General features: G+C 43.3%; 1 protein-coding gene across 1 annotated transcript in view; it reads left to right on the top strand.

Annotated features, from left to right (window-relative positions):
• eif3ea (eukaryotic translation initiation factor 3, subunit E, a) overlaps positions 1-10,905 on the top strand; it is a 32,815-nt gene extending 21,910 nt beyond the window's left edge. Inside the window, exons 10-13 of the mRNA XM_053431658.1 lie at positions 2,580-2,689; positions 8,853-8,955; positions 9,423-9,557; positions 10,732-10,905. Of these exons, the coding sequence (XP_053287633.1) occupies positions 2,580-2,689; positions 8,853-8,955; positions 9,423-9,557; positions 10,732-10,767 (384 nt within the window). The 3' untranslated portion in view covers positions 10,768-10,905. The remainder of the gene's footprint in view (positions 1-2,579; positions 2,690-8,852; positions 8,956-9,422; positions 9,558-10,731) is intronic.
• The last annotated feature ends 1,215 nt before the right edge of the window (positions 10,906-12,120 follow it).

The following is a 12,120-nucleotide window of genomic DNA, read 5'->3' as shown; positions in this document are numbered from 1 at the left end:
GGCATGACCTTCCCTCATGGGGTTCTGTTTGCAGAGACTCCTCTAAGGTTAAAACAGATGCTCAATCCCTACTAAACCTGAGGTCATACCCCCAGTTATTCCAGGTGCTTTCAACACTGGCATACCTGTCAGTCTTATCAGAGCCTGTCCCGTAGGCACACAAAAAATGACCCCGCTCAGTTCACAAGCAAGTGTAGCAAGGTGGGTGGCTCCTAAAATGTTTTGCAGCACCTTTAATGCATTGCCTATGATGGTCTACAAACATTTTTCTAAATTGTTCTCTTTGAAGCCAGTGCCATTTCCCCCCTGCAGAAATTCACACGCAAGCCTTTAAATGGCACATTATTGTGGCGGTAAAAGGATTCATAGACCGTGCAGTGATTGAGGTAAATGGATACCCCACAGGGATGGGCTGTTGTCTTGATGAGCATTTGTAATGCATCAATTTTGAGCCATTGAGTAGAGTGGCCCCCATCTATTTACTGATTGCTGTAAAAGCAAGATGTGGGTATTGTTTTCGGCTGCCCTGTCGGCAGTTCACTATACCATGTACAATAGTTCAAGCCAGGGGGAAGGGGGTGAACTGTCTTGTACAAGCTGTGTAAGTTTTCTTTTTTTCTTTTTTTTTTCTTTCCCACTCCACCTGAATCTAGAATCACTGTCAGATGTTAGATGCTTGCATGTCAAAGAATGAAAAGTATAGGCCCACCTATAGTCAGACCCTCAGATTGTGCATAAAGGGCTCTTAAAGCCCCTTTCAGGATTTGTTTAAGCTTTGTGGTCTGAATCCCTGATGACACTAATTAGGGCATTTAACTCTTCAAAGTTTTATCTGCCTTAGATAAGCCTTGTCATAGCTGAAATGTGCATTGCCTGGTAGCGCTATGTAGTTGGAATTTATTCAAGCAGAACTTTGGGCAGATAGCAGCTTAAGCAAACCAAGAGCTGGTAATGCAATGAGAAATAGCACTCAATGGAGAGTTGGAATGTAGCATGCTCTGAGAAAAGGGAAAGTTTCACACAGTGGTACCTCTAGGACCATAGCTGGGTCCAGAACATTTTCAGAAGATGAATGGGCCATAGACAGTGATGTCAAAGAGTCCAAGGAAGGCCATAATTATGATGGGTAACACAAGTGAGACTTAATATACATGGCTGAGAAGCAGCACTTATCTTTGAGTTTCTATGAACTGGTCTTGCCGCTGTTGATGGATAACTAGCTGTTAAATTTGGCAATCCCGGACGGGAGAGTTGACACTCAAGTACCAGACCAGAAGACTGATGACAAGTCACAGATGATGTGGTCATCTCTGGGGTTGGCTCTGTTCTTACTGTACTGTCACATGTGGTGGCCACAGAATTCAATGATTTGTGGTTGACAGCAGTGAACTCAGAAGATTCTCCACACTTTCACCGGAGGAGCTGCATGTGTTAAGGTAAATGTCCGATTGAGGGCCTTCAGGGGGGGGTGTTGGCGATACTAAAGGCCGATTTATAGTCGGGTTTTACGCACGCACGCTACACGCCCTTCGCGTGCCCTCTGGCGGCTTGCGTGCGTCCGCCAATTTTTCTAACTATACGACAAAGCGACGCGAGCCTCACGCAGCCCGCAAGGCTTGTGATTGGTCTGCTTACTTCATCCCGTCCGCAGTCTAGTTTCCGGTTTCATGCCCCATAATACCGGCAGAAGTCACGGAAGATTTAGAAGAACGAATATGGACCAAATAGAAGAGCACTTGGCACAAAAGATCAGAAAGTATGACCACTTGTATAACCCGTCACTGACTGGCGGATTTGTCCGCCAGAAAAAGGCTATAAGGAGCTGCAGTGGCGATGTAAATAAACAGTCGACGAAGAAGAAGACATCTCTTATTTGTGTGTTTTGTCTTCGACAAAACACGTTACTCCGCCTAGTGTTCTGGCGGTGAATTGCGTTGCAACATGCGCAAGACATAAGAGAAGCATAAACCAAAACGAGTCCGTCGATGGAACTGCGTGGCCTTCCGCGGTTGCAGTCGCAGGACTATAATTCGGCCTTAACCGTTGTTGGTGTGTAAAGAAAATCATGTGATCTCTGAAGCAGAGTTAATGCGTCACTTCCTGCCTTTGCCTGCTCCACCTGGCTGCGCCTGAATAATGCTGACGATTTGTTGCTGTTGTGAATGCGTCTGTGCAGAGAACCTCCTGCTGCGTTGAACATGTTCTCCAAACTTTATCTGCAGGTCAATCTGAAAACGTCTTTACTGACTTTAAGTGGGAGCACTAAAACTTTGGTCATAACAAACCTTTTGCAAGGGTTGATTTGAACGTATGGTCCTCCCTGCCCTGTTCTGTATATGACAAAATTGTCCAGACAGGTACAACATATTAAAACGTGGGTTTCTGCCCTACATTCCAGCTTGAATATCCTAATAATGTTAGAAAAGGTTTTACTTCTGTGCATACTCAGTTATTTTTTTCCAAGTTAAACCTTAAACTTTTGCAATGAAGGATGTTTGAAGTAGCCCTAGTAGCAGACAGAAATAATCCATTGTGTAATAATTGTACTGCTTTTAAATAACATGCATTCTGTCTCTTAGGTTCTTGTGAATGACTTCTTCCTGGTTGCTTGCCTGGAGGACTTCATTGAGAATGCCCGTCTCTTCATCTTTGAGACCTTCTGCAGAATTCACCAATGCATTAGCATCAGGTAAGTCACCTAACAGAAACCAGGCTAAAGTGAAACGTAACATTTGTAAATCAGCAGTGAGTAGCAGTAGTCTCAATGGTCATGCTGCTTTGGGATGATATGGCAGCTTTTGAATCCTGACTGTAATGTGCAGCAAAAGTCTGGCAGACGTCCCTTAAGACTTACAGGAAGTCCTGTTTGCTATCTCTAGACGTTGTATGCATTCTGTCAGTAGGAAGTAAGACCATGGGCTTTGTGATCAGTGCAATTTAACTCATAGATAAGTGTTTATGGCCCGTCTGCACACAGCCATGCTGACCGCACACATCTCATGGATTAAGCATTTTGAAGTTTAACTGCTCCCAGGTTTCCACAGGTTGCTCTGGAGATCTTTTAAGACCACCTGTCCGAGAACAATTCATGAAAATGTTTCTGCCAGGAAGAGGCCAAGATAAGACTCAAAGCTCGCAGCTACTCTAATGCACAATAACAATTTCAGCTCTTTTTCTTGAGGGTGTTGGAGGTCAGAGGGTTCTGTAGGTCTCTATTGACTCCTGTTTCAAACTTTAGTTGAGTTGCATTATACTAAAAATTGACTTTGGATGCCTCCCCAAAACCAAGAAATTTAGTCAATGCTAATTATAGTGAGCATTAGCTGAGAGGGGGAAAGAAACATTATAGTAATTATCTGCAATTAAGAGAGATTACAGGATTTGGCTGCTTCTTCAAATCAGTTTTAGAGTGACAAATATAAAGGCAGAAGCGTTCACCACTCTCAGCCTTTAATTCGTTTTGAAAGGTACATTTAAGCTTGTTGCGCCATCTAATCTGGGATATTAGATGATGTTGCATGTTATTTTGTTATTTTACCTGTTCATCATTAATATATAGTACAGATTTCACCCTGATTTCAGAAAGCTATATTCATACTATGCTGCCCCTCGGGCAAATTGTGAACACTGTACATTTGAGGCAAGGTCTGCATTTCAAATATGGTCCATGAACACATGATATTCACTTGAAAGAGGGAACGAATTTCTTCTCTTGACACGAAAATGATTGCATTGACTGTTACATAGGGCCGTGGAGGTCTGTAGTCAAGGTTGAACCGTGGAACATGATCAGGCCCTGTCGAAATCTCCAGTTGCAGATTGTCTGGAATTGATTAGGAGTCCTGGTTCTTTTTGGCAGACTTACTGCAATTGGATCCATTTACTTGTTAAGTACCACAAAGGTTAGTGGTAACACTGAAAGAGGAAGTTGAATGGTGATATTTCTACTTTTCACCTTCTTTCTGTGTCCCCAGCTCTGTTTGTGGAGGTTTCTAACACAGGAACACAAATCAGGGAAAATATCAGGGATTTCTGTGTTTATTTCTGGTCGTGTTATGACGATGGACAGATCATGTCTAGTCTTGACAGACACCCGAGTTCCATGTCATTAGCACTCTGTCCAGAAGACCTCTGTATCGAAGCGTGTACCCAGATGAATTTGATGGCTGTATTTAATGAGGACATTTTTACAGCTGTTGGCCATGATGGTTTCACAGATATTTAGCTCGCCTTGTGCCCACAGCTTTAGACACGAGAACACCAGAAGTTGGCGTAATTTAGTTATTTTATGTAATTAAAGGCTTATGTAAAATGTACTGGAAGTGAAAATACGATTCAGCCTGCATCGCACTCTTAATTGCACACACACACACACACACACACACACACACACACACACACACGCACACACACACGCACACACAGACACACACACACGACTAGATTTTTCATTGTCCTGAGTGGGTTTCTAATCAATCTTTGTTTTCCCTGTTTGATTTACAGGACTTAGTTGTTTCTTGAATATTTCAGTGACGAGACCCTGCTTCGACCTCAAATGCACACTTGTCCTTTGACATTTTGAGTAAATGCTTGAGACGTGATCATTTGGGCATTTTCTTCTCCCCTCATCACTAGATTGTATTTGTACACAACATCTCACTGGTAGTTGGAAGGGGTGTCTTGTGTATTTGGATGTAACACTGAGGATCTTTCCATCTCCCAATTGAGTCATTAAAAAGACCACACGATCATTTCGGTTTCCCCGAAAAATCAATTTTACCCCAAGCTGAAAGTGAGGTTGCTCCAAGTGGCTCGGAGTCTCCCAAATGCTATCATATGTTAGTGTTTAACAGAGGATTCATTTTAGGAGAGCCATGTTAAGAAGGGGGCTACTTTTGAGAAGGATCCCCCTTTTTCCTTCCTCCTTTAAGAGCGTTAGACCCCAATCCCTGACCCCGCTCTTCTAGTGTGAGGTTGGTATTGAGACCCACAGGATTCCCCTAGCCTGAAGTCGAAAGCTCAGGAGCCAGAATAAATAAAGGGTCGAAATGAAAGTGATCCCTTCTCCCCCAAGGAAGGGGATCATGGTTGTGTAAAATAAAACCAGTCATGGAGGCCGTCTGCTCGGCTGAAGGGCCAAAGGATGTCAATAGTGTAGGTTGTCTGAGTCCGACCTATTCCCCCTTTTCTCTCCCTCTTTCTCCTCTTTTCTTGCCTGCACTCAGAGGTTTAGTAAGGGTAGCTGCTGTAGACCTCTCTCAAAGACAATGAGATAAAGTAGCCATGCTCTGATATACAAATGCCTTCCTGGGAGGAAAACATTGCCAGACTTTGTTGTATAAATTAGATTAGAGAAGTTTGACTGGTGCGGTCCAGGGCCCTGGGCATTTTGGGGTGCTCTCTGTTCCTGTGTTATTGTGGCAGATCACGTTTGGCGGGGTTAGGGGTTAGCTTAACTCCCCGTTCAGGAAACCAGATCATGTTTGTTTTGATCATCATATCTGACCTGGACTTGACTGACATGTGCCCCCACTTTAGTGAATTGTCAAACAAAACACCCAGTTCCCCTGCCCAGCAATCACTTAATCACAAGGGTAAAATCAGAACGAAAAACTATTTTCATACGAATTTGCCGTAGATTATTTGATTGTTGGTTAAATAAGTGTAGGGTTTTTCTGAGTATGAAAGAGTGCAGCTCATATTAGGCAGTGGCGGTTGTTATTTCCATTACTAAATAATTACCTCTGTAGCGAACGGTTATTCACAATGTCACTTCAACTTTGGTAATATTTGATGCAGGGGTCTGGGTCATGTTTGATTTCAATATTTCGGAAGCAGTTGTTCGTCCAAATAGCCAAATCATCAAGTGTTTTTCATCAGTCAAGGTGAGGTGCAATTGGCAGCAATCTAAGTGTAATAATTTATTCTGATTTTAAACTGTACCTTCCTGTAAGAAAAGTTGTCCGTAATGGAATATCTCCAAAATCACAGGATTTCTGTCATTCACTGATCTGGAGAAGATTATTCACAAATTTGTTCTCATCCCTGTATGTACGTGTCTCTCCAAATTTGCTTTGCTGCTTCTGAAACCCATCCACAATTCTGTAGCTATACTTCTAACTGGTTCCAAAACGTTTTACCAATTATTTGTTTATTTTTTCAGTTTTAAAAAGGTATTTTATCAGTAGTTTTCCTATATTTGCCCTCCTCAGTGCCACTTTGTCTCTTTTCCTCCTTGTCTTTTGCTGCTTTGTTCACTTCTTGTGTGTGTGCAGCAATTTGTAACTTTTTTAAAATAGAGCTTAATAAATAAATGTTTATTTTCATTGGTAACAATGCACCACTTGCTCGTGCAACATTTAGGACTGCAAACTAAAATCCTCAGTGTTAAAAGTGTCACGCTGTGATGCTGACATGTGTTCTCCATCACAGGCCAAACTTGCGTCATTAGACAGCTGACGCTTTTCCAAACTTGTTAGGTTCCCAATAATGATCCATTGGAGCAATTTTGTTGTCATGCATAATTTTATCCAGGTTTTTGACGACCTGAAGTATAATCAGATGTCCACCTCAGCTAGTGTTACTAGTTTTTTGATGGGAGTGACAGGTTGGTCAGTCTCTCGTTACCGTTTTCCCTCGTCTTCGCTTCAACGATCCACATAATTTTCTAACTCGTTATCCACCTCCTCCATCACCTCACTGTCGTGAAAGTGTTGAGAGAGATGCACTGTCACTTGGAGAATAAACCCTATGTTGCTCATTATGCTGAGGTAATGCTCTTTATTTGTTGTTTATGGTTTTAATGCCTCAACCAGACACTGACATCATTTCACTTCCCCTCTTTATGTGGTTTTGCCACCATTTTACCGCGTGCTAGTCTTATTTTTTCAGTTCTAGCCTTGAGGTAAGACAGACATTATCACAAATCCCAAGTAAGATTACTTTTCACCAAAAGAATGTCTTAAATAAGGTGACAGTTGAAATCAGTAATGTTGGTGGGATCTGTTTACAGAGCCGTTGCGTGAGAAGTAGTGTGGTCCTTCCAGATTCAAGCTTACTCACAAAGTGTGATTAATGGACCAGGAAGTCATAATTAGTCGAGCAAATTTTTTTATAGGTCTTATAACCCCTTTTACTTTGTGTATACAAACATAGGCCATACACCTATGACAAATTTGTACCTATAGTATTTGTGTAAGGTTTTTGAGGGGTTGCAGTGGTTGGTGTCTTGCTTTTGAGGTAGGGTTGCTGTAGTAATTGTCAGCAGTGCACAGAGGGGTTGGGGATATTTATTGGGGCCCTTATATGAAATGTGGTAGGCGTGGAGGGTGGTGGGGGTCAGACAGGAGGGAGGGGGCAGGAAATGTGTGTGGGGGGGGGGGATGGGAGGATGGGAGGGATATCGAGGGGGTCGAGTTATTTTGAAAACCACAAGGGAAGCCAGCTGCACTGGGTAAAGCTTTGGATCAAAGAATGCCAGCCACCCGCATACATCCCCTCCCTACGCTGTGACACATCCATGTCTCGCTGTATCAAAGAGCAGCCCAGTCTCCAACCTGGCTTTTATTTTGAGGGACAGTTGCTGGTCGGACCAGTTTGTCATGACAAACTTGAGTGGCCAGGCCGTGTCCTGGACATAGGAACCAAAACTGTGACCAAAGAAGCCCACAACATGGGGCAGAGCTCGCACTACTAATTGAGTTATTCATAGGAGTCTGTAAATCAAGCTCTCATTAGCAGAGGACCATTAGAAGTGTTTTGGAGTGGGCTTCATATTGCAAACCTTTGCCTGAAGGGCAATATGTTTGCCATTTATTAACACTGTCAAATGAAAATAGTGACTAGTACTTTGGCTGCTAATGTTCAACATCCATCATAATGTGGTGTTAACTTGATCCTATTACATATTTTACATAGACTGTTTATCGCTTCCAGACTGCAGCCCAGTTTAAGTAAAGTCCTGGTTTGCAACAGTCTAATCTTTACCGAGACTCAACAACTGTACATAATGTGTATGATTGGACAATATATAAATAATATTAAACAAATGTTTTGTTTCAGATGAAATTCTCCACTAATATCTTTTTATATTAAGCAGCTCTGTGGGGCTGAACTTCAGCAAAGCAGTGCTTTGGGCCAAATGTTAATATCAGTATGCTGAAATGCTCATTGTTTGCTTGGTATAATTGTTTAGCCAGTTAACATGCTAATATTTGCTTATTAGCACTAAACACTAAAGCTGCTTTCAGACATGCATTGAACTCTGGATAATCCGCTGTATGTGAGAACCCAACTGTCTGAGTCAGTTGCTTGCGGCATTCTCCAGAGGTTTTCCTGACTGCCCTCTAATAAAAACTCTGTAGAATGTCTGGGTGAGAATACAGCAGGAGATTATCAGCAGGATTCTCGGCAAGTGTGTGGGCGCCTTGATGACGTTTTTAACTGGCGACAGGTGAAAACGAGGTGTCATACAGGTAGAGGACGAGATTTGAAGACTTTTGGCGATAAGAGCTGATGCTGGTGTCAATGTGCTGTTATCAAATACATGTGGTCTCTGAAGCAGAATTGTTATATTTCATCCTGCCCCGTGGTGTCAGTGGTAAACTGCAGAGTTGACAAACCAACACTGCCATACGTAAATTAAGACCATGTTAGTGTTCATGCATTGACAAACACCATACGTTTTTACTTCCATGGCACCAGGGAGCTCCTGACCATTGGATGCATCCTTGGCCAGTCCAATACATTTTCAGGAGAATCTGAGCTCATCACTGTGACAGACCCCACTACCCTGTCTGTTGCCTTGTACCCAGACCCAGGTTCAAGCCCCATGTTTCTTGTTTCCTCAACAGCATGCTGGCAGACAAACTGAACATGACGCCTGAGGAAGCTGAGAGATGGATTGTGAACCTTATCCGCAACGCCAGGCTGGATGCCAAGATCGACTCCAAACTGGTGAGACCTTCTGTCTTCCTCCTCAATCAATCGGCCCAGTGCAGAACTAATGAATCAAAGCTTTTTAAACAGACCGTTTCAGCTTGTTGGTGGTTGTGATTGTCATTGTCGCCTTCCAGAAGCTCTACTGTGCATCTTGTGCAGGATAAAGAGGAATTATGCGTGTCCTGATATTTGTAATTGAAGGGTAAAGATGGCTGTAAGGACGTCGCAACCACAATATCTCACCCTTGTTAGGACCCTTTTGTGAGGCTCCATGTTGAACCTACATGTTTTGGCATACACATCACGACAGTTCTCTGTAATCAACAAATCATAGCCCAGTCCCTCCGAATGACATGGAATTATGTGGATGTGCCCACAGTGGATGTGACTGGGACCATGAGCACAGTTTGTAGGATTGTGTGTCTGCTAGACCAAATTTACTTGGCTTATTGGTGTTAACGTTTGTCTGTTCATATTTCCAGGGTCACGTTGTCATGGGGAACAACGCCATATCTCCATACCAGCAGGTGATTGAGAAGACCAAGAGCCTCTCATTCCGTAGCCAAATGTTGGCCATGAACATTGAGAAAAAAGCGGCCCACAACAGCAGGAACGAGGTGAGTCAATACACATACTGTACATACAAAATGCACATAAGGCGCCGCTCCCAGCTGAAAGCTAGTCATCCCTCCCTTACCGATCAGATTGCGAGAAGGTCAACGTGAACCCGGGGCAGTTCAAAGCATCTCAAATGATCAACTCAGAAGAACAAGGCTAAAGAATGTTGATGAACAACCATCAACAAAAGCTCTCTTTACACGAAATAAGCCAGTAAGAGCAAGTTTAACAGAGCTGAGGCTTTCATCCCTCCATTGCTCTTCAGAGGCCTAATGACAAGGTAGATTCCAAACAACCATAAAACGAGGGCCTGAGCTCAGTGACTCAGCTCAGCAACTTAAATAAGATGGACCCTCACCCTGGTTTTCGGTGAACATTACTCAAAGCCTGGAGTTCCCTGCACTTAGGACCTGTTGCAGATGTCTGGCTCAGGGTCCAGTCATCCCATTTAAGTGTGTTTTTGATGTTGACTCTGTGCGTTTTTAGTGGTATGTAGACGGCTCAAGTACTACAACTACACAGAATGTCATAATCGCACGCATACTGTGAACAGGAGCTGCGAGCGGTTGCTTCACACAACTCTGCAGTCGGTGAAGACATGCAGCATCTGTCAGAGCAGATTGATGGGTTGGTTTGCTCGCCAAACACCTGACTGCACCAAGGCCACCGAGTTGCAACAGCCATGTTAAATATTCACTTTTTAACTGTGCAGCTCTTTAGTGGCTGTGTTTTGATGTGCTCAATTACCCTCCTGCCTATTGTTTGAATATCTGCAGGAGTGCTACCATAACCCTGTCCTGTAAAAAAACAACAACCCTGCCCCCCTCATTAAGGAGTTTTTGTAATTAGACAAAAAGAGGCTGCAAACAACTTGCAGAGCACCACTACATCCTGCTGTCCTCAAGGCTACAAATCACTTACATATAGAGAACATTAACTGCCTACCATCTGGGCCGGCTGCTGAGGGTCCCTGTCAGCTCTCACAGCCACCCAGCACTCACCAACAGAACACACACATTACACACTCCCCGACAAGGAAAACATCAGTGCTTAACTGCTTGCACATGTATGTTACTTTTTCCCATTTCCCACAATCAACAAAAAAAAGTTTCGATTTGTTTCCGTGATCCACAAATGTTCTAACTTAACTTTCTCTCCATGCTCTTCTTCCAGACCCCAAATTGGGCCGGTCAGGAATCTGGATTTTAGCGGCACAACAGAGACGGATCCATCCTGCTCTTTGTTTTTACTACTTTTCTTTTTCCACACTTGTCTCTCAAGGAGCACAGTACTGTTTTGCACTTGGTATAAGTCATCAGCAGTTCAATAAAAGTGACCAAAAAAACATTTTCACCCATGATTGCCTTATTTCTGGACATTACGAATGGTAGTTGAGGTTTGAGCGGTCAGACTTTTTTGTATCAGTAATACTTGATGAAGTTTTAATGTGCGCAAGTGAGTCACTGAGTGGGACAGTTAAGACTGCTGTGTGTGTGATGCGGCTCATGTGTGTGCTGTAATGATGAATGGCTGTTTAGTCTGTTGGTTTTATGGTGTTTTAGTGGTTCGCTTCACCGTGGCAGGCCGAGTCTCGCTGAGTGGGGACGTCAGCCGAAGGGGGCAAACAGAGGTGCTGTAGAGTTACCAGTGGTCACACTCTCTGCCAGTCATCCTGCCCATCTGAGGACATACGGGAGCCATAAAGAACCATTAGCCAGACCGACACAATCTTTTTAATGTCCCACCCCACCCCCGCTTTCCTCTGCCTTCGACCTTCTCATAACTCAGTCCTCTGACTCGCCCTCCCTCTCTCCTCCAACGCAGTTGCTCACAAACAGACCTTCGTTTACTTCTACCTTCATGTAATTCAACTGTTTTGAAGGGTTTTTATGGCAGAACTGCACCTGCCTTATTAGACTAAATCAGAAGGGCAAAGGGTGTCTCATCACTTGAATGTGAGCTTGACTCTACAAACATTCTGCTTAACCGAAGCATGAAGAAGCGAGACAGACTGATGATAGACATTTTCCTTCTCTTAAAGTTACCATATTTTGGCCATTTACAGGTTCATAATTTTAATTTGGTCGTCTAGGTTTACATGGCGCAATGTTCGTCTGAAACGCTCCATTTTCGCTCTTGGCCCGCCTGCTAAAAAGCCCAGTCTGCGCTGATTGGTCAGCTGGCACACTGTTGTGGTGACTGGTCAACCACTTAGAGATAAACGCTTTATGGAAAACAATCGAGGAGCGCAAGCGAGGCGTTCAGGCTCTTCAGGAGCAGTGATTTAGGAGGGACGGACAGAGATTGCCCTCTGTAACCCAGGAAAACTTTTTACAAAATGTCTTCATTGAGATGTCTTCAAGGGAAAAAAGCGTAACATGGTACTTTGATTTCCTTCATTATATGATTAATCCTGTACCTTGAAGTTAAAATAAGAAAATATCCCTGTTTTTAGTTTTTTCAGTGAATCTTTAAATAAGTTTAGTTTTTGCCAACCCACCAGATATCGAGACCATGTGACCAGAGTAAAGAGCTGTAGAGCCACTTCTCGGTACAGTTAAA

The sequence above is a fragment of the Pleuronectes platessa genome, chromosome 10, assembly GCF_947347685.1.
Source record: "Pleuronectes platessa chromosome 10, fPlePla1.1, whole genome shotgun sequence".
Classification (NCBI taxonomy): Eukaryota; Metazoa; Chordata; class Actinopteri; order Pleuronectiformes; family Pleuronectidae; genus Pleuronectes; species Pleuronectes platessa.
This window is presented reverse-complemented; position numbering and strand designations above follow the sequence as displayed.